Source organism: Nannobrachium achirus, assembly GCF_963921795.1.
Source record: "Nannobrachium achirus genome assembly, chromosome: 8".
NCBI lineage: Eukaryota > Metazoa > Chordata > Actinopteri > Myctophiformes > Myctophidae > Nannobrachium > Nannobrachium achirus.
This window is the reverse complement of record NC_137817.1, coordinates 33,937,783-33,961,381: the sequence shown is the minus strand read 5'-3', so window position 1 is coordinate 33,961,381 and position 23,599 is coordinate 33,937,783. Positions and strand designations below refer to the sequence as shown.

At 42.2% G+C, this 23,599-nt stretch overlaps 1 protein-coding gene across 1 annotated transcript in view; it reads right to left on the bottom strand.

Annotated features, from left to right (window-relative positions):
* The window catches only part of robo1 (roundabout, axon guidance receptor, homolog 1), a gene marked incomplete at its 5' end in the record, with an annotated part of 269,979 nt that overhangs the window by 173,434 nt on the left and 72,946 nt on the right, over positions 1-23,599 (bottom strand). Inside the window, one exon of the mRNA XM_080731326.1 lies at positions 22,137-22,226. Coding sequence (XP_080587452.1) covers positions 22,137-22,226 — 90 coding nt within the window. The remainder of the gene's footprint in view (positions 1-22,136; positions 22,227-23,599) is intronic.

Below are 23,599 nucleotides of genomic sequence, written 5' to 3'. Positions count from 1 at the left end.
TGGAGGAGAGATACCAGTGAGAGATAACAACCATTTAGGCTGTAGCGGGAGAATAGATCACCTGATAACAGGGCAAGGCCTGATGGATGGAGGCATCCATTTACAACCTTCAGACAGGCCAAGGTGGCAATAAGCAAGTCACCACAAGTCAGACAAGGGCAAAGATCATCTTTTCTCTCTCTCTCTCTCTCTCTCTCTCTCTCTCTCTCTCTCTCTCTCTCTCATTCTCTCTCTTTCTCTCTCTCCTATTTAATATCCACTTGGTTGTCATCTGACGTTACCTGTGGTTTGTGTTGATGTCATAACTACTCTCTTTCATGTTCTGCTCCAGGCAGTATGATTGTATAGGGTGTATAAGTTTGTATACTTTTTTTCTTTCAACTAATAATTGATGGTGTCTCTATTGTGAGGTCACACTTACTGTATCTTACAGTACTTCTAATGCATGTGTCTGTAACTAAAAGTGCTATGCTGTCTCTAGCACTTGAATTTCCCTCATGGGATCAATAAAGGTATCTATCTATAGTATCTCTTTCACACACAAAATATAAAAGATATTCATACATCTGCAATACGTTTATACATTACAGTATAAATAATTAACCACTTAAACCCTACATAGCCTACTCCATTGACCGGGATCCCCCAGGGGTCTATACCTTTTTCCTTCCACAATCCACACCAAATCGCAGATAGCAGATCTACAAGTTCACAAGCGTCACGTGTTATGAGCGTGCAGATTTGCTATTTTCACTGAATGGTCACCCAACTCCGCAGAATGTTTGCCTACGGTATTATGACATGCTCAGAATAGGATGCTACGGTTCATGTGGTTAAAGTAATTTAGATAATATAATGCAATTTACTGGTGTACTGTAATGAATCCTTAACAGTGGAATGTAATCCCATTTTACTGACAACTAGTGTCCAACTCCAAGTTCAGCGATTTGAGCATCTGCTGACCAGTCGGTCTTCTTCTCACGCCTCTCCCCAGCAAACACAGACATCCCCTGTGCCAAGCGTAATTGAAAACCCTGGTGTCTGAGAGAGCTCATAAAGGACAGGGCAGGAGTGCAGCAGCGCGGGCGCAGAGTGTCAGGGCCCGGCAGGGAAGAGCACGCCAAGGCAGCTGCCATCTAGTTCCTCACTCTCACCTCTGACCCGGCTTCCTGCAGTTGCTCATTTAGGTGCAACGCCGTTTCCACAGACAGTGGCTACAATAGGCCCTATCCTATCATCTCTACCGTATCTGACCCTCTACCTCTGACCATCTGCCTGTCTCACCCTTGCCCCACAAACCCTACCTGTGCCCACCACACGCATGCATGTGCGTGCAGGCAGGCACACACACACACACTCACACTCACACTCACACTCACACTCACACACACACACACACACACACACAGCTAACAAGAACTCTTGGATATAATGCTTTATGGGAAACGATGACTCCAACAGTCAACAAGCATCATTGCAGGTCTCTCAATTCAGTTTAATATTTGTTCTGGTGAAGATCTCACAGATCAAAGGCTCAATAAATTGAAGGCTGCAATCTCTGCATGTAATCTAGTGTGCTGCAATTTTTTATAGATCTTTCTATTTTTTGAGCACCTTAGCAAAGATATTTTTTAATCTGAAGAATATTTTTAATTGGAGCTACAACCTACGTTTGGGGTATTCGTTGTTTATAATGCTTGTCTTCAACTGACATTTTACTGAAAGGGTGTTGAAAGACTCTACTTTTAGGCACATTAAAGGAAACAGACACAGTATTTAGTGCAGCTAAGCCATTACGCTCTGTCAGGTTTAAACTTGAAAACAATTACCCAGACTGTGACTTATAGGTAATTACATAGGTGAGCTAAGGCTATAATATTATGCAGTAAAGTAAAGAGGGTGGAAGTCAGCAGCACAGCTCCTCTCACACAGCAGGCCAGGCAATGGTTACAAAGAAAATAGAGAAAAGCTAAAGACAGTATCGAAAATAACACTGATTTGAGTTATTCACGTCTGTCATATCTTGATAACTTTTCTTCTGCCATTGACTATCATATCATTTATTTTACTTTGTCTAGGCTGCCCCACTAGCTTCAGTCCAGGGTGCATAGCGCTTAATGTCTCATGGTGGGATGACAGGCATTTGCTTTCTCACAACACAAGAGCAACTGACCTGGAAAACCCCAGCCAGCATGATCCAGGACGTCTATAAAGACATCCATGTGATGGGTGAAAGGAAAAGTATGTGTGACAGAGTAAGGAGCAATACGTAGGACATGAGCAGGGAATAAGAAATTTAAACCAAGGGTCCAAGTTGTAGTCTACATGGAACAACAAGTAAAACAAGTTCAGCAGCCATACTGTACAAAGAACAACTAGTACTGAAGCTGTAATAACCTCGATCATATGTCAGCTGATGACCTGGAGATAGCCAGTAGTTATTATGAAGACAAAAAATATGAAAGAAAGAAAAAATGTTGCACTCTCAGCAATAATGGTCATCCATGAACACAGAGACCCAGTCTCAGAGGGGCTAGCACTGTCTCTATGACTGATGGTGGCTGTGCTTTCCATTTATCCCACATGGCATCAGCACACTGTGTGTTACGTTCTCTGTGCTCAGTTTATGTGTTTTAACATTGGTATTGTCAAAGATTTTAGTCAACATTTTGCTCAGTAATCCCACTTGTACAGGAAAATAAAAATGAAACAAAATAGATGCTTATTTTTGTATTTTTGCTCAGAAATTAGTCAGAATTCATGGAGGTTACTTTGGGGTAACTTTTCTCTTATATGCCTAGTGTAATGTTTTTAACAATTCAATAGGTCAATTAGACTGTATGTATCTTATAATATACCAGAGCCATAGTTTAAAATAATAACTTCCTTACCTGAGCACACATGGATAATTCCTACTAGAAATGCAATTCCAATAGAAGTTGGAGACATCATTCAACGTCTCTTGCAGGAGGAGAATTTCTTTCTCTGTATAATCCAATTTATTCGTAGAATAATTTAAGCATCCGCTCCTTCATAATCGTGATTCGTGATTGATCAAGGCAATATTTAATCCAGAAATAAAAATATATGCAGTGCTTTGCCTGGTTGAAAAAGTAGGCTATGATAGTCCAACAACTGTGTCCCAAACAGCTTGCTTTAGGATTCAAATAACCAACGGGAATATAGAATCGACTAATAGTATGAAAAAATAAAAAATATAAACAAATCAAAATAATTTAATGAAACGACTTCAAAACCACTAAGAAAAAAAGTTACAAATAGTATCAGTAGTTAACCTTAACAGATTGACAGTAGGCTAGCCTACTGACCAAAGCTAGATCCAAAATGTTTTCACCAAAAACGTAAAAACAGATGCTACGCTTTCATTGAATTCATCCCGTTTCTGCGTGCGCTCACTTGGCCGAGCGCGTCATTTCATTCAAATCATCTCCTTTGTGCGAAAAGCAAAGAAAAAAAGCCCACTGGAACTAAAAAGTTGAAGTTCTGACTAGTTTCCAGTCAGGAAAATAAAGTGAACGTTCGCCGTATTCCAAGCCAAGGATATATCCTTGTTGCAGTCACATTATTTCAGTCCAGGTTTGAATGTGTCAGTTGCGATCGGAAACTTTCTAAGTTAAGGATTCTCGGCTCCGCTACAACAGTCCTGTGCTGCGGGTTACTCCTTCATCCACAACAGAGAACCATTCCAACTTTTCCGTCACTCACTCTCGTATAATTAAATTCTGTCGCAAATCCAATTGATCCTCAATTGGGTCGTAGACCCCGAACCTCAGGCAGGGGGAATGGGAATTCACGATTCACAGCATTTCATTCAGGAGAGAGCGGAATGCCTCGTCAATAGTATGTGCCATTCTTTCTACCCCCTCCATAGACTGAACAATGTTTCCCAGAGAGGAAAATTAACCTCTTCGCGCCTGGATCCCAGTCAGAGGAGCGCAGGCAGAGCGCAGCAGCATAGGCTACTTTTGGTAGACTAGCCTACTGGCTGGATGTAACAAAAGGATCCGTGGATTGGAAAGCAATCGTGTGATACGTGGGCTACTTTCTAAACTAAATAAATACATACATAAATAAGAAAGAAAGAAAGAAAGAAAGAAAGAAAGAAAGAAAGAAAGAAATAGGCATAATGTTAGTAAATAGAGGTATATAGGCAGTGGTGGGAAAAGTACTCACATTTTTTACTTATCAATACTGCAATTCAGAAATACTCAGTTACAAGTAGGCCTAATAGTCAGGAATCCAAAATGTAGGTAGGCCTACTTGAGTAAAAGTAGGCTACAAAATTATTGAGGTATCAAAATGTAGGCTACTTAAAGTGCAAAAGTAGAAAGTAGGCCTACTCATTATGCAGAATGTTACATTTCAGTGAGAATTCTCAGAATTCTGAGAATATAGTGTTGTAGAAGTAAAATTGAGGTAGGCCTACTGAAAATACTTGAGTAAAGTAAAAAATACCTCAAAATTGTACCTATAAGTAGCCTACATTACTTAAATAAATGTAGGCCTACTTAGTTACTTTACACCACTGTGTGAAGCTACCTCTATGCCTCTCGTTGCGTTGGTTACACAAGTGCACAACAAATGACTGACAGGACAGGCTGCCTACATTTTACATTAGCCTACATAGGCTTAGCCTATTGTAAAGGCCTACATCTTTTAACATGTCATATTTCTAACATAATAACTATGTATTTATTTGATATGGCTAAAAAGCTCCCTAAATGCATAAGGCACGCCAATAACTCTAGGCCTAAATCAAATTAAATTCCACTGATTAAATTCCCATGCTGATATTTAGGCTGTTGTAACTTTATTGCCAAGTTTCAAAATCACATTCACAGCACACACGAAAAAGAATTAGGCTCCTTAGCCTATCCTTGAAACTGAGTCCATTTCTGAACATCTTTTTAGTAAAGGCTAGTAAACGTTAAAATGAAACTACCATTGCCTTCATAACCAATGCAAACTGTAGCAAGGCACATATGGCCCATGTCCTTTTTAGATATGCTAATATGCTAGTCCACGACTCAACGCAGTATTCAAAAATAAAAAACACATTCCAAAAGTCCTAGAAACGTGATTATTATTTACAAATATGCTATTTCAGAATCCACCCTGATCAATTCTGACAAAGCTGCACTGACACTGTGCAGTGTGTAGATTGGAATTCCATACAGCGGCAGTCTCCTGGTGGAGATTTCTTACCCAAGAGCGCCCTCCAGTGAGCCTTATCATATCACATCTAGCATGGGATATCATTGAAATCAGCAAACAGCAGACATTAGAAAGAATGTAGGACTAATAATGATGCCAAAGTAGGCCTACCTACAGTATGTGAGAAAAGGGTATGTTGTGGTTGAAAATACTGCATCATATTTTTTTGTATTATCTCAATAATAAAGTCTATTCACAAAAAGATGGGTCAGTCAGTAACTGATCAAATTATGACTAAAGCAAGTCTTGGCCTAGGCCTATACAACCAGTGTGATCCCCAAAACTCTTATTCATCCACATAATTACGTTCCAGTTTTTACATTCCAGTCCATTTCTACTCCTTCACCAGTGCCTTATTTTCCAGAACTCCATTACCGTCCTGGATCTGCAACTGGCTGCAGCTCAGAGGAATGCTTTCACTTAAATGGTAAAACTGCTGGAGCCAGCAGAGAATTCTGTAACATTAAAGCAATTATCAGCAATGTCCCACTTAGACCCACCAGCATGGGGTCTGGGAAGAGTGGCTACTGCAGAGGCAGAACCAGAGCAGACTGAGCAGTTGAACAGTCATATCAGGAAATCTTTATTTCACACTACTACTACTACTACTACTACTACTACAATAATAACCAGTAAGACTCCCTAATCGGGAGATAAGCGTAATAATAATCTTACAATAAATGCGAGAAGTCTCTGTGAGTCTGTTTGTCTGTCTGTCTGTCTGTCTGTCTGTAAACCTCGTATCTCGAGAACCCTTCGTCCCACCGGCTTCAGATTCGGCACGCGCGTTCCCCGCCACGGCGCAGAGTGCAGTGCCGGGCCTCGGCCCGACCCGATGCACGTTTTTTCCGAACCGGCGCGAAACGTTCGGAATCTCCGTATGCGGAGATGATTGTTGACATCAGGCTGTTTCTGAGGAAACCGGCGCACGCGCTGACTCATTGTGACAGCACATCATAAAAGGCTCTGACATCAGGTACGCCACATGAGTCAACAAAAAATGCCATGGTTATGTATTGAATGTCATCAGTATGACGTGTTCTGATGTTCATATATGGGCTTAAATGGACACAGGCAAACATATGGCCTATGTCCATATGACAACAGTTTGCATTAAAGGGGGAACCGGCACTGTGTCTGCAACACAGTCGGAGGCACAGACAGATACAGAGATCTCCATAATGGGAATAAAGGAACACAGACAAACAGATACAGAGATCTCCATATATGGGCATAAAATGGATGCAGACAAACAGATACAGATATCTCCATATATGAGCAAAAATGGACACAGGCAAACAAGTCAATACGGGTCCTACAGAGATCTCCATATATGGGCACAAAATGGACGCTTAGAGACAGATAACTCCATATATGGGCATAAATGGACACAGGCAAACAGATGGTCAAAACGGGTCCTACAGAGATCTCCATGTATGGGCATAAAATGGACGTAGACAGACAGATATCTCCATATATGGGAATAAATGGACACACGCAAACAGATGGTTAAAATGGATCCTATGACAACAGGTATAATGGGGTTTGCATTAAAGGGTGGTGCATTCATTCCCTATTTACATTGTACCCGAGTTGGCCAGGTCGCCGACAGGCGGCCGAGCTTCTAGTAATAATAATAGGCCAATAATAGTAAAAATAACTAGAAAGATGCAATTGGAAATTGCAAGTGTGGTTGCCTATATTCTGCAGCAAGTTATCTGTCATGTGAAGCTCGACCAATACTCAAGCTAGCACCACTCCTCAAATGTTTTTCCTTCAATTTCCAATTGCATCTGATTTCCATCAATTTCTAATGGCAGCGGAAAAGTTTATCTAGTTGAAAAAAAGTTTCCCCAGAACTACAGTGTGGCAACCACACTAACTAATAATAATAAATGTTGTCAAAGAAAATAGTCTGATGATAGTGTGTTAAATTATGTCAACAATGGAATTTAAGTACATTGATTTTATTTATTTAATTTCACCAATTTTAACCGAACTAATGGTGCAAGCATTAGTGAGGACTGACCAAGGACCGAAAATGGGTGTATTGGTCTTTTAAGATGTGTGATTACCAGTGTAAATATGCCACCGAAATTGTATGTCAAAACAGTGCATGACATACTCTTTGATTCACCTTATTTAAACATCTGATGCTTATGTGGCTGCATTGCATGCACTCTTCACCCTTGCCTGCAGAAAAGATATTCATGCAGTTAACAATAGCTGCAAGAAGATTCTCTCTGCTGTCTTTCCTCTCCCATGCGACCTTGATCAGACAGTCACAGAGACAGCAAAAGTGACACAGTATCTTGACTGTGGTGGCAGAGGTGCTGAGGAGACAGACGGCTGCATGAGCACTTTTAACGCAGGCAAGAGTGAAATCATCTTCTCCAGAAACAAACTTCAAACATTTCAAAAGGCATATAAGATACTTCTTTGACTACAACCCAGTCCATGGCCCAAATCAACATTTGAATGTGTTATATAACCAGTAAGAAAACGAAAACAGTTCTGTGGCGCTGTTACATATTTGGAGAGCCGTTGTTTCCTTCACACAGATTATATAACAGCATTTATTGTACTTACTGAGGACGATCTGGTTACATTTGTGTGCCTTGTTGTGGGAATGCCTGGGAGTGTGATGATGATGGCTTTGGTGAAACCCCAAAACATCAGTCAGCGGCCTCTTACACCAGTAAGACTGGGAGTTCTGATGCCCGGTGTGGCGATGGGCTCCATGTAGACCCTTATGGCCTTTGGGCACACCCAGCATGATCAGCATGGCTAGCAGCACGACCAGCAGAGACACAGGCGGCATGGTAGCTTGGTAACATGAAACCTGGTAACAGGCTGGTTACAGGCTTGATCCAGCTATCATAAATATGATTCAACAGGCCTTCCTTCCCATATGCAAAGCCTCAAGCAAAATCCCTAATAAAGAGCTGACTAAAATACAAACTGTTCCCTGAGTTCATTGCTTCTCAAATCCGTTTTGGTTATAAATTGTAATACATGCACAGTTTCTGGTCCTTATTCCTTTTCCCCGCTCAAAACACAGGTATTCCTTCCAGATCAAATATGATTCATAGGTTTTCAAAAATAGCAGCACAAAGCTGTAAAGATGTCGTACTTCCTTGCAAGTTTCCTTGATGATATACCAGCCTTGAGTTCTGCCTGTCCATAACACCCCTGCAGACTTAGCAGATCTTCTAAATCCAGCGACAATGTTTTCCCCAGAGCACCATGGGATCTTAATGAGGGGAACTCCATGCACAATGCACACAGTCAAGTTCACTCCCGCTCTCTATCTCCCCAATCTGCCACTCAATGGACAGACCCTCTCTCATCTCCCCGGCCTATTATCCCTAATAAGTCTCCTTTCTATATTCAAAAGGAGTTTGTGGACATTGCATCTTTTCTTATGAATCACGTGCCTGCATGTGAAGCGGGGCGGCGAATTTCAGCGGACTACATGCTGTGAGTCTCTTTCAGATGTGGTGGACCCCTCACAAAACCCAGGCTGCTCAGCATAGAGGTGAGGGGTAACACACAGGCGGGGTAAGGTGAAGTAAGCCCACATTCCCTTTCCCCCCTGACAAATACTATTTAATGGCTTTCATTCCCAGCGCACCAGCACACAAAACAGAACGGCATAAAACAAAACCTTTCTCCCTCAAAATAGATACTCCCTGTTGAGAGAGACAAACATGGAACTCTATGCCAAAGACAGAGAAATAAGACCCAATCCTTCCTCAGAGACAGTGTTGCACCCTGGGATTTGGGCATTTGGCACTCCATCTGCACAAGTTGCAGATGGAGTGACCTTGAGCAGTGCTGGAGGCATGGGAATGTGTGAGCTCGTTTCAGGCACTCTGGTTGATAACGGCACTTCACTTTCATACCTCACATTCATTATGGAAACATACATATGCTCGCATACATATTTTATTCTGTCTTCACAAAACTGGAATTTGTATTATTTGTCAGATCATGATGAATGTTAAAACGATCTTTCCATAGTGTTTTCAAATAATAAACAATAAATGTGAATAGAGATCTTGCATTGCTTTGTGATAAACTCGTTAAAAAGCAGCAGGGTTTATGTGTGTTTTTCCTACTGCTTAGAGTTAACACAGGCAGTCCATCACAAACCAGAGGCAGTATGCTGACTGAGTGAAGGAATCACGACCACCATGTCCTCTACAAGGGAAGGACAAAACTCTAAACACTTTCACATATTTCTAGACAGGCTGGAATGTGCACAGAATACAGGTTAGGAAATAGGATGGGACACCGTCTCACTGACAGCATCCATTTTCATTGCTATAGCCAGATCCTCTCATATCAACCTCTGTGGATGACCAGGGGCAAAGTATACATAACAATAGTCAAAACTGATTGGATTACACTAAAACCAACTAGGCTTACGTGTCTTCTATTACAACTAGGGCAGGATCTAGACTTCTTTGACTGCAGTAAATGTTGATGGGAACAAGGGAACAAAATGGTTAAAACAAAATGTTGTTTGTTAAAAGGTTAAAGCATTTTATTCTGAACAACCATACTAGAAATCACCCCCTTTTGTATTTTGTAGTCCCCCCCGCCTAAATTCCTCGAAGCAGTAACCAATGTATTATATTGGTGACTTTAATTTGCCATAGGCCTATTATGTTAAGTACCGTATAACAGAAAATGATTTGCCATGCAGTGGGCTCAAGTTGAGGAGTAAATTGAGATCAGTCTTGGGAGAGAGAGAGATGAATTTCAAGTGGCATGACAGTTGCTAACATGGAATTGAGAAGGAGTCGAGGGAAGGAGTGCTAGACAAGAAGTTAAGATGAGGGAAAAGAAGAAACATTTCGGGTTCCCTCCGGCGTGTATTGTTGCTCAGAGGGAGATGACCTGCACTTCTCAGGAAGTTACAAATCATAATGGTGTCAGTGTATACCCTTCCAGCTGTACTGGGAGACTACAAATCATTTCTGATTGGACATTGAGGGAGGGGTGAAGCTCAAGGAGCACAAAGCGCACTACAGCTAACCGTATGAGGCTTAGACATCAGCTATGTTAGTATCCAATGCAAGTCAGCATAAATGTCCCATTGGTGAACAATATCACAATTTACATTTATCAAGATTTTGAGTTTGCACACCTTTGCTTTGCACCAGGTTCTCAAAGCAGCAAAAAATTATGACAAAAGCAGATATGCCAGTAAGACGCCCTAAGGGCGGTTGCGCAGGACGGAATTCGCACAGGACGGAATTCATTTGCAAGTGTGATTCGAGTTGCGGTTGGATGTTTAAGTTGTGTGGACAAAATATTTCCCAAATATATGACGTCTGACACATGTCTTATGTTATAGACTACATGGGACTCACATAATATGTCCATATATGGGTATTCCAAGCTATGGGCTTAATATTGATGACATCAGGGATCTCCATATATGGGCAGGTCAGCTATAGACATTGAGGCATTTGTAAATTAATTCTGTCTTGGCCATATATGGAGTGTCCATATATGAATCACGGACAGAATCTGCCAAGTTTGATAGTATTGCCTCGCAACGAGAGGCGTTGTGAGCTTGTAGGTCGTCTATTTTCAAAAAACATTGCCTCTTTCTTATATTATTTGACAATTTGTTTGACCAGTTTTTATAGTATAGATTTGGGGTCCTGAGCCACAAGTTATGAGTGTGATGATCCAGAATGCCGCTGCACAAACCAGCCAAAATGTTCATGTCTACCCCCTTCTCTGCTCCCTCTATTGGCTGCCTGCACAGAGTACAAAACACTACAAAACCCCTCCCGCTCACTCAGATCAGCTAAGACAGGGAAGCTGGCAGAACCTTCCGGGACAACACTCGACACATCCCAGACTCTTCTCCCTTCTGGCTCCCAAACTGTGGAATGAAGTCCCCATTACAATTAGAACTGCAGACTCACTCCCGTAATCTGAAGACCTCTTCAGACTCCACCTTAGCACTTGCCCTAGCCTCGATGACCTTGCAGGCTTATGCAAAGGCTAAAATGTAATGAGATAGCATGTTATGTAGATAGATGCCATGTCATTGTTGACCAGAAAGCATATAGTGTGTATACCGTAGTTCAATGTACTATTTCTTTGCGTTTGATGTATTACCTTGTGTTTTCCTTGCTTACTGTAAATCGCTCTGGATTAAGAGCATCTGCTAAATGCCTAAATTGTAAATTGAGTGTCAGGAAACCAAACTAGAACAATCATTCCATATCTTGTTCTCTTTCAGTCTCTCCCTCAGGTGCTATTGTGTCCCTATAGGTGCCTACTTACTCTAACATAAAGAAGCACTCGTTTATTCCACTACACTGTCCATCCAAAACATCATCAGATAATAGAAAGTGACTGTGTTTTCTACATAATAGTAGTATTTTATTCATTGCTGCATTGTGTGTTATATATATTATTTTGTTCATCATATTGTACTATAGGCAGGAGGCTTAGAGTACCATTAGCAAAAAAGAAGGGTTGTAAGACTTCATTTGTGTCATCTGCAGTGGCTATTTTAAATAAGAACATTTTAAATAGCCCTACCACCTAATCCCTACAGCCCACGATCACTGTTGCTGTCTTAAGGGAAAGCATTTTATATTATATTTTAATTTTATATTTGTGTATTCTATGTATTAATGATGTTTTTTATTGTTTGTATACTGGCTGTGTCTTTCCCAGTGTGCCAAAGGCAAATTTCAATTTTATGTTAAATGTAATGGACAATAAAGTTTTCTTAATCTTCATCTTCATAGAGCTATGTGTCCTAAACTCATTTCCTCATGGGACAAAGTAGGACACTTACAGTATAGGCCCATATGCCAGCAGGGAGTGGAGTGGAGTCAAATACTAAGTTCAGTGCTATCCACTATCATGTCTCTGGAATGTTTGAGCCAGAAACCTTGGCAAGTGTCAAGCAAGCTTGCTAATTTATTCCCACCACTGACAATATGCTGGTCTCTTCCCAAGAATCCTGCAGCATAAATAACAGCAACACGTCACAAGCAAACCTTAAAAATAAGACAGTTAAGGTTTAAACTGTCCTTTGACAACACCAAAGTGAATGTAAGAAAGAGAGAGCGAGTAAGAAAGAGAGTGCAAGGCTGTAGGAGGGAGGGAGAGATTAAACAAAAGAGGCAAATGTACAAAGCAGATAGAGAGAAAAAGAATACAAGCAGAATGGTGAGGACATTTTACTCCTCACTAAGGCTTCTCAGTTCAGCTTTTAGACATGATAGAAAAGACAGGGACTCTACTGAAAGAGAATGACGGCAAACTAAACAAATCTGTTTCTGTTCACGGGGCACCCCCATGCGTGACGCCGCCACGAGAAAACGGAGGAGAGAATGCAGGCACAGAGGAGAAAGAGAGTGAGCCTCACAGGATGCCGCTACGAGGTTTCGAGCACAATGCAGGATGGGGCGATAAACAGGCTGTTGCTTTTCCGCCTGCTTGCGCACACTGAATCCCCCTTTGCCTGTGTCTGTTAACGGGCCTCACATTAGCATCTGTTTGGCGTCAGTCTCAACATGGCCAGTGGAGGCTGTTGAAAATAAGCCCTGTGCTATCATGGAACTTCCTGGAAGTAACATAAAAAACATATAGCCATTCTTCTGTACTTTTATCTTGTTTTTTACATAATTATGGTAAGTTAGCATTTACTGTACTACCTCAGTAGTCTTAGAAAATGTTAAGGCCAATTAGTTTCTTCTGTTCACACCCCAGTGGTCCTGTGAGATTATTATTTTCGCTTGTAAGGAACAGATATCATTATGGTATTAGAGATAAAAGAGCGTAGAAGGGAAATGTTAACATTGAAGGTTTGTATGCAGGAGGTTAGCAGTACAGTATCTAATTTGTGAAGTGCCATGCATGGCTGCATCAACAGAACAGGCAGACTGGATTTGAGCACAATTAATTGAAACAAACATTTCTCTGTTGACTCTCCCATGGACTCTATCCTCTCCATTGTCTTAACATAGCTTGTTGAATGACATGCACCGCTTTCCTTCCCTCATACAAATGCATGGTGGCAGAAACAAAAGCCATTGTGTGTGTTTCATGCTTAATTGGCTTAATTGGTTTAGTGGCAGGAGAGCTTTAATGAGGGGCTCAGGGTAACTAAGGGAGGCTAAGGGGTGCCTTTATCTTCATCAGCCAATCACAGCAAGCTGCAATACACAATCGTGACTGGAAGTCATCATAAACATAAACACTGACAGGGGTGTCACATCAAATTCTGGGCCCTGGGTACTTTAACTGTTGAAAAATAGCAGATCTACAAGCTCGATCTGCTATTTTTTAAGAATTGTGAAGTCTTTGAATGTTTCAAATCCTTCTAAGGTTTTTTGTTTCTATGTCAGTGGTGCTCAAACCTTTTCATGTGAAGGACCCCCAAAATGACATGTATTTGGCCACGGACCCCCATCTAAAATATTTAATTCCAGGGACCCCCCAGATGTTTGCTTAAAAAAATACATATATTCAAAGATTTGCACACATTTTCACGACTTTTCAAAACTCAGTACCGCGCTGTGAGCTTGTAGATCTGCTATTTTTAAGGCCCCTCCACCTTGGGCCCTAGAGTCCCCCCCCCCCCCTTTGTGATGCCCCTGAAAACTGCATGTGAACCTATATTTCTTTAAGCAGCATGCTAAGCACAATCAGGCAACACTGAGCAAAACCCTCAAACTAATGAGTGCATGCTCATTGACATAGCCAAGCGGCATGCTAACTCAGAGAGCCTATTACTGAAACTCCCAAAACAACAAAACCCAACGCCAAGTTAAATAACGCCCCTTTCAGTCAGATCTAAATCTATGTAGCTTAATGTGGACCTCAAATGTATTTAATTATTATTATATTTTGCAAGCATACATTCTGAATCCTACATCCTACACTTATGTAGAAAATGTATGTGTAGCAGCAAGCCTATTGCAGACATCAGAAATGACTTTTATTAAAAGAAGCACACATTATTCAAAGACGTCATCCTACGATTATGTGAAATATCTACAGTACTGTATGTGTAGCAGCAAGCCTACTGTAGCAGCAGCACCTCCAAAAAGTTAGCGACACCCACAGCCACAACACAGGGAGGGAGCGCACACAACGATCTGATACACAAACCCATGAGACAAAATTCTCCTTCTACAACACTGCCACCCAAGTGTAGAATTCCTTGACTACTTCATGTAGCTCGCTGGCCTCCTTCACTGAAAATTCACCTTTCAGGAGGCTAGAGGCAGAGGTAGTTATCACTTCTCCCATAGACAGGCGAGAAGTGAGCACCCCCCCTACCTTACCACCCCCTTTTTTCCCCTACTCTGTACATATAGTGTTTTATAATTGCGATGATATTTTCTTTTTTGTTATTTTTTATGTCCATGATTTGAATACCAAAGACCTCCAACGTAAACAAGACCGTAAAGGGCTTATTTTGGGTGTTCCTTTTAGGCAGGGTGTTTACTGTAACTATACTTGTACTGAACTATTTTTTTTTGTATTGACAATTACTTGTACTGTTCTTCATTTTTTGTCTAATAAAATATTCAATTCAGTCAATCAAAACCGCAGACTTCAGAAATTACTTTAAAATAGAAAGCAAGCATCCATTCTGAAAGAAGTCATGCTACAATTAATGAATAAAACTGTGTAGCCGTAAGCATATACTGCAGACCTTCCACTGCCTTAAATATATAGCACATTCTGTTGTTTTAGAGACTACAGCTATTGAATAGCTTAAGTCAGTCAGTGTCCTTAATTTAAAGTGCTAATCGCTTTTTGCAGCCTTTGGGACGCAAGAGAAACTCATCCAAACAAACCTCAATTGTTAACTTAAACTGCCACAGGACTGAAAATTGCTTTAATGCTTTTTCTTCTTTCTTAAAGTGATTCCTCCTAGAAGGTTTCCAGACCGGTACTTATAGTATCATTCCACACACAGTATGTGTGGTTTTCAGAGGCACCACATCAGTGACGGATCTCTCTCTGTGGATGCAGTGCAGAGAAAGAAATGCAAAGACACTGCTCATACTAAAAATTCCCCATCTATCGCTCAAATAAAAAGCCTATACTTCCTCTCTCCTCCCCCCCCCCCCCCCCCCCCCTCTCTCCCCCCTTCTTTCTTCTCTCTCTCTCTGCCCCTTACTGCCTTTCTTCTCTCCATGGTGCGATCAGCTGCCAAAACAAACTGGCCCTGTGATGAATGTAATAAATATGATCGATGGGTTATCTGGTGTTGCTGACCTCACACCACACGCCAGAGCCCAAAGAGCAGGTGCTGCTCAGATTTAAGATTTACACCCCCCCCCCCCCCCCCAATCCAGAGATATGCACCCTCTCACACAAAGATGCTGAGCCCTGTTGAGGCCCAGCCATGCTCCTTGGATCGCCAAAAGCTGCAGGCCTAATATTAGCCCTTGTTGAACTGGAAGAGACAAATGACTATGTAGGGACGTATCAACACTAATAAAAAATAGTAACGATTATACTGGCCATGAAGCCGTCAGTCATGCCTGACAGTTATTACGGGCTGATTATGGTGAAGGGCAGACAGTGCTGTAAAAACGAGCGACGAATGAAAGAAAACGTGCTTGGGCTCATAAGCTTGGCTAATGTAGCCAGACACAGCATATAAAATGAAATGACACATCACTTGCAATGTATTAGAAATTCTAAACTCAAATAGGGCTGCCACAGTTAATCAAACTATTCTATTAAATTGATTATAAAAACTATATTTTAATTTGAATTAGAAACAAATTTGATATAAGTTTATTATTTTATGAGAAAAAGTAAATTTGTCCCCCGTTCATGCGCAGCGAGGCTGGAGTGGCACAGTTATTTCTAAGCTTGAGTATTTCAATGTAATTATACAAATATACATACTGTACAGACATAATAGACATCCAATATTCTTTGTACGTCTTTAGCATAAATGGACCAATAGGGTTGCAACAGCTAATCTGAATAATACATTGAGTCGATTGTATATGCAGGCTACACACAAAATTATCTGCCTTTTTTGGCAGAGAATGGGTTTAATAGGGCCCTTAGTCTTTTGTTATATTCTACACCAGCTTTCATTTAATTTGGCCGCCATTTACGCAATTTACGCCAAAACGCGTAAATCTGTCTTTTCATTGTTTAATATCAGACGGCCATCTGATACACCCCACGGTAATGCAGGGACTCAATTTCCCATGATCCTTCGCAAGATGAGGCCACCCGGACATCCGGTTTTCCATTCAGACCAATGGTAGAGAATTCAGAAAAGTGGATTTATCTTGGATTCTACTCCCAGATTGTGTACGGACCATAAGTAAAGAACGGATCGTCGTGGCCGCAATTTCTTTTTGCCTGGGGAAGGGAGACATGATCGTTGGATGTTGCAAACAGTGTGTACACTCATCGTGGTCACGCCTGTGACTTCTGTGGGTCCTTCAAAATAAGGTAAAATCATGAAAATCGCTGGCAGAGTTGCATTTCTGAATTATAAAAACTACCTAGCTGGAAATGTGTTAACTGCAGATAATTATCCACACAATGGTAACTGAGAAGAAACATGGGAGCCTTTCTTCTCTCCAGCAAAGGATCATAAATAATAAACAGGTGCACCTGCCTTGCTCTTATACTAGTTTGCTTCTTCTAATCTGAGGAGGGTGGATACCTTGATGTAAATACTACATAAGCAGGTGGTTCCTCTGTGCCCCAGTAATGCTCCTGTTATACCATATAAAGTAGCAATGCAGTATAGGTTTACTTAACTGGAGTTGGAGTTGAGACTAGATTGCTATTATGAATTTAAAAAGAGACTTTACTGTAAAATCTCCAAAGAAGCTCTGCTTGATGTAAGACACATTTAGTCAGTGTGGGTACATGAAAATGGGTTTGTCATGAAGAAAATCCAGTCTTTATGAAGTGAGCATTTATTCCTGTCTGCAAGATGATGGAGAATCAGAGACAAGAAAATTTCAATCTTCTGAGATAATAACCTTTCATTTAGAAAGGGAAAGCTGTTTAATAGAGTAGGGACAGCTGTTTATTAGTTCTTAGCAACACCCTATCCACTATCCGCCTCAAGACTCACAAAAACACCGTAAACGTGCACATGAATATTCTAATGTAATTACAACCTCATAGCGCCTTCAACCTCTGCATGCTCCTATAAACTCCCTTCCCAAATCCTTTCACAAACCCCTCTTGACCACAGCACTCATTACAATCCTGAGAGGAAGAGCTAATAGACCTATTTCCTCGGATGGTACAAAGTCAAGCTGTATGGATCATCAGTTAGATGAAAAGAGATTGGATGGGGGAATAGGATCCCTCTCACAGTCTTAGTGGCCTTGCAGTACAGGGGCAGTTGTTGATGCAGCGTTATAACTAATTATAACTGGAATCACTCCTCCTCCTGGCGTGGCCAAGAAGGCCCTTGCTTTGCTCTTGGGAGAAAAGACAGCTTTGTGGCTGCCTGGCTGGGCTCTGGACTGGGCCTAATGTGGGAGAGAGCAGCTGGCAGGACATGTAGAGCTATCACTCTGCTCCCTGCATCATCATGAATACTGGAGCACAAACACTGATGAGCATAAGCGAGTGTCGTGAGGACATGACTCACTGGGGGTGTACTGTATGTGGGGTAATGTATGTGGAGAAGCAGCGCTATAGCAAGGAAATTGGTTTTCAGGGTGGGGACTCAAGGCCGGCGCAGGAGCCTTGTAATGAAAGCACCGGATGGATGGAGAATTGAGCTCTCCATCTCGCTCATGGTAAAGCTGTCAATGCCATGCACCCAGGCACAAGCCATTCCACCTCCACATCAATTATAGGGAAACAGACACACTGTCTACACCCACTAAGGCCCATGAATCCCAACAACACCCACACACAACCCCAGCCTCAACTGATACTCACCATTAGAGAATGACTCTAATCTCTCGTCTATCTAAGCAATCTATTCAGCCATTATAACATAAGGAGCCACCCTTAGCCTTCGCCAGAGACTACACTTTGTTCTCACACCATCCATCAGTACATCCGTCAGTACAGGGAATTGTCTGTTCTAGACGTTCAGGGGCATTCGCCTTGGGAGCAGATAAAATATTATGGCTGTCTGGAACATTCTACTCTATAGCCAATCAACAGTGAAGTGTGGCAACCTTGAGCTCTTTCACTTTCCCTGCATCTTTATTTACATAACTTGACAAATAAGAGGGGGCTACAAAGTTGCTGTCCTTTGTGAACTGTGACAGACACAAGACGAGCTATCAGTGGCAAGGGGGGTTCTGAGATACAGTAGGCTAATTCATAAAGGAAATAATGTGTCAGTGACAGGCCTTTGGATTTTCGGAAACAATTTAGAGATGGATTGTCAAAAGTGCATTTCTTGACGAACTAACTCAAAGCAATTTATTTTTACATACATTATTCAAATGTATTGAATGAATGAATGAATAAATAAATTAATTCATTAATTAGAAAAGTGAGCTCCTCAAAGCGCAAGTCTCCGCCAGGCGGGGAAATCCCTCTAAGTCAAACGCCGATAAGGCAAACGCTGATAAGGCAAACGCAAATGTACTGCCCGGGTCTCCTACCGTAGTGATCTTCTGCCGTCTCGTCAGTTACTGCCAATTAAATATGCCTTCTTTGGGTTCTCCCTGCCAGCCCTCTCCATAGACTTCCATGTAATTTATAGTGCACAGATCATGCACGCCCATGCACAGATCATGCACCATGTTTGTGCAGGCTGTTCACAGCTTTCAAACAAAGAAAACAGATTGGAAATCCGTTCAGGCATTCTTGAGATAATAGCCATTATGTTTTACATGTTATGTAATCAAAGATGGCTACCCTGTATGAAAGATGGGGTTGTATGGGGGTGGAACATGCAAAATCGCGATTGAAATCATGTTTACTAGATTTAATGGGGTCCAAAAAAAAAATATATACCGTATTTTCCGGACTATAAGGCGCACTTAAAAGCCTTTAATTTTCTCAAAAAACTACAGTGCGCCTTATAGTCCAGTGCGCCTTATATATGGATCATTCATTGACATTGACATTCCCTTTAGCACAGCTCCATCTGTTGGATGCATAACGCAACTGTAGCGTCTATTATGTGCGCCTTATAGTCAGGTGCGCCTTATATATGAAAACAGTTTGAAAATAGACCATTCATTGACAGTGCGCCTTATAGTCAGGTGCGCCTTATAGTCCAGAAAATACTGTATATATATTTTTTTAAATCAAAAAAAAAAAAAAAAAAATGTTTTTTTTCTAAGTAAAAGTCGATTTAAGTCGTCTGGCAGGGAAGTCCATAGTGAGAAAGTTGATCTAAAAGTCGTTTGGCACTGTATGAGTTAAGGAAACAGAGTAGCCTCCTTATTTTTAGCAATACAATGGTTATATGTCAGTTATTGTCCACGACATTGCAAGCGGCGCGAAGGCCAGCGGACCTTGGTCCTGCTCTTCGCGCCCGAGCGCCGCAGACGCGAGTGCCCGCGAAGAGCGGGCCAGGGCCGCGCGAGTTACGTAGCCGTGGTGAATGCAATCGTTATATTTATAACGCACGATAAACGCATGAATGGAATGCATGAATGGAATGAAGCTCTACACTGACTCACCTTTCTATTGGTCGTCAATGTCATGTTGGAGTCTGATCAGACACGTGGTGACAGTTACCCCTTAATCAATGAACTTATACCTCGCTACGAAGGACATTGAAATCACAAGCTGGGCAAAGAGCCAAAAATAAAACCAGCCAGTCACCTGAAGGATTCTTTAGAGTGGAGTGTTTGAAGGTGATCTTCACCTGAGCTAAAATTGGCATCTGTCGAGATTAGCCGCACGTTTCATCCAACCCGTCACACTCTCTGCAAATGGAGCCTTTGGCAGCCACCCACTTTGTTATATCAGCAGTAGACTGATGTAATAGGGCACATTATCTTCATTTCCATTCTAACTGTGCCAGATCGATTTCCTTCATTTTCATGCACAGATGGGATTAAATTGGCCAGATTAGAGATGAACTCCTGGAACTGTCCACAGAGCAGATTCATCATTTTACCAGGTGAACCCTCCATATTAAGGGGAACACACGTTGGCTCCGGGCAGCGTGCGTTAAAACAGCCGCCCACATTATTTTCAATGAACCTACCCACACCGGCGGCGCCAGACACGCGCAGGCGCGCGTTCACGCCTCAGGTTCACGCCTCGCCCGCTGCTCCGATACGCCACTGTTCTAATTCCAGGCGTTGCCGTGTGGTGAAAAACATTTTTTTTTGTCCGCAGCAGGTGTGGGTTCCCCTTTATACAGTTCCTTTCTTGCTCCTGATACAACGTTTGCCAGTATGGAAGGAAGCTTAAAACTCTCAAAACATGTTACCTCTAAATGTGCAATATGCAATGTAGAAGCTTGGCATGGAAATATATCTGGCCGATAATGACATATGCTAAAAAAGTTAGCAATAGGGTAAATATAGCAATCTCATATTGTCTACCCTCAGAGGTAATAAATCTTCTCGTGTCAAGCAGATCTCTGCTAGAACTGTCCAGCTACCACACACAGTGATGCACCTCATAATGGTTCTAGCAGTTAATATGGACTTCCTGTATCTGCAGAAACCTTCCTAGAGCCGAGCGAGGCTGTGTGAGGTCCAGTAAATCACACAGGGAAGGAGGCCTCCTCACGTGGACAACACACAGAGCACACTTTTCCCCTCACCCTAGGACCAAAAGCTGAAACATAACCAAACACATGCCTCATCTGCTCCACACTACAGTAATCTACTCCAGATCCACTTCCTGTGTGTGTGTGTGTGTGTGTGCGTGCGTGCGTGCGTGCGTGCGTGCGTGCGTGCGTGCGTGCGTGCGTGCGTGCGTTGGACAGGTGAGGGTCCCATTTGCTATTCTTCATCCCCCTACAGAGATGCTGGTTATGTCGTCTTATTGTAACAGTACAATCTGCAGTGCAATGTTACTCAGTTTCCCCACAATTCATCCCTTAAACTAATAAGAGTCAAACAATCCAACTGACAGCGAAAAGATTAACTTCAGACATTTACAGTAAATACTAGTTTAGCAGATTACAGTCACTAATATTGACGTTGATATTTTCAGATGTCTGTCATTAACCAGCTCAAAAACTACGGGATCACATTCAGATTGATCCAGAGTCCTGCTGTAGAAATCGAACATGTTCGGAATAGTGTTTGATCCATTAAGGCAGAATCGTTTTTGAATCGTACAACTCTGAACACTATAAGGTAATGTCTATGGTGATCTGCCCTATTTTGTGCAGAGCAGTACATAGTTGGTACATACCGTATATTTGTCGTCATGGACAATACAAGGTAATGATCTGGTTTTGAATCGCATAATCCTTTCCCAGCATTAGTGGGAGTTATACTGTAACATGGTCAACATATACTGTATGATGGAGTACAGTTTTCCCAGTAGTGTACATAATAACATAAAAGTTGTATACAGTAACCTTCGGAGGATTACCTGATGACAATTCAATTTCAATGTCAACATTTTATCACAAATGATTGTTTCCCTGACATTGTTTGCTTGTTTGTAAGTGACTTCAAGATTGCACAGCATCTTTCCCTTAGACAGTCAAAACATTATTTAAGGTTGTAGAGGATGAAGAATAGATGAAACAAGGGAGAAACTACTGAGAAAGTCTTATCTGATCTGTGTCTTGTGTATATAAAAACAAAATAAGACGGATATGTTTGACGGATATGTTTGACTCTTAAATTATAATTTCAGTTTGGTTTAGCATCATCCAGGCCTCCGGGGCATGTCTTTACGATGCACGATGACAGGCATGGCATTTGATGAGGAATATAAAGTAGCAACAGTACCTGTGTAGCCCAAAGAGTTGTCATCCTCATGTTCACCGGTAGGAGCTGGTGTTGCCCCTTCGCTGGCCCCCTCCTGAGCCGCTCCCGTCTCTGTCAACAATAACACCACAGCAGGGACTGAGACCCCTGGCACACTTTCCCCACCTTGCCCACCCACGGTCTCGACCTCAAGACCTCTCCCACAACGGCACAGACAGAGAAGGAACACACTCAGCAGTGCCGGACTCCCACCCCGAGGCCTATTTTCCAGGCCGCAGAAACCAAGCACCCACATCACAGTATCCCGAAGCATCCACAGCTCTACGCTCCAGTGTGTAATCCAGTTTGACCCTCTTTGAGACTCTCAAAGTATCCTAGACAGCGCGGTCACAGTGAGTGAAGTATGTCAATCGGTTGTTGAGCAGAGATCCATGTGTGCGCAGTTAGGTGAGAAATAAAAAAAGGAATCGTCTGATACTGGTCTCAGCAGGAGAGAATCCCTTTTTGTTGCGGGTGTGTGCTGCAATGGTTATCTGTGAGTGTGAGTGTGCATGTATGAGGGGAGAGTAGGGGTACCCTGGTCCTGTCAATAGCCATAAGTGGTTGCACCCCTGTGGGACCATATGGGAAGGACTGGGGAAGGGGTGGGAGGGCCAGGGCACTCTCAGCATGATTGACAACCCTGTGTTTTGAACACACTGACAGGCCCACGAGCATGCACGTGTGTGCGTTCACGCACACGCAAGCAAGCAAGCAGCATTTGTATGCAAAAATAATAATACACCATTAATTGCTAATTTGTGCCTTTTGGGGTTGGGATACTGCATGGTGTCTATGTCGTCATTGGAGTGACAGGTTGAGAGTGTGACGGGCAGAGTGGGGGCGGGGCAGTGGGGGGTGGGACAGAAAAACAGAGGCCAAGAGTGCCGGGGCGTATGGCTAATGGGGGAGATGGGGGGCCAACTGTGCCCGTATGAGGGCTGTGCATGGGATAAATCAGACTACTAGGCCATTCTCTTTGTGGGCTGGCGACAGGGGGTTAATTTGGACAGGGTGGGAGAGGGTGGGGGAGGATAAGATAGAGCCTAAATCAAAAGACGGTCCAAAGCCTCCAGCTGACCGAGTTGCAGTCTGTCGGAAGTATCTGTTATCCAAATGAGATCTGACATCATTCTGGATGGATAGCAGACGAGGCGGACGGAATAGTTCACTGGAGAGTACTTTAGATCAACCAGAGTGTGAAGAGGAGGGTAACATGTCATCTCAACTGACCCTCCCACCTATAGAGGGCTGACAGTAACAATCTAGGCAGACATTTCCAACCGCAGTAATAACAGCTTCGGACACATGCATAATAGTAAACATAAAAAAATGCATTTCAAGTGGAATGACACCCTCCCCCACCCCCACCCCCCACGACTCCTGTACTGTAGTGTTGTAATTAGTGCGACAGTTAGAGAGCATCATGCAGGGCCGAGTTTATT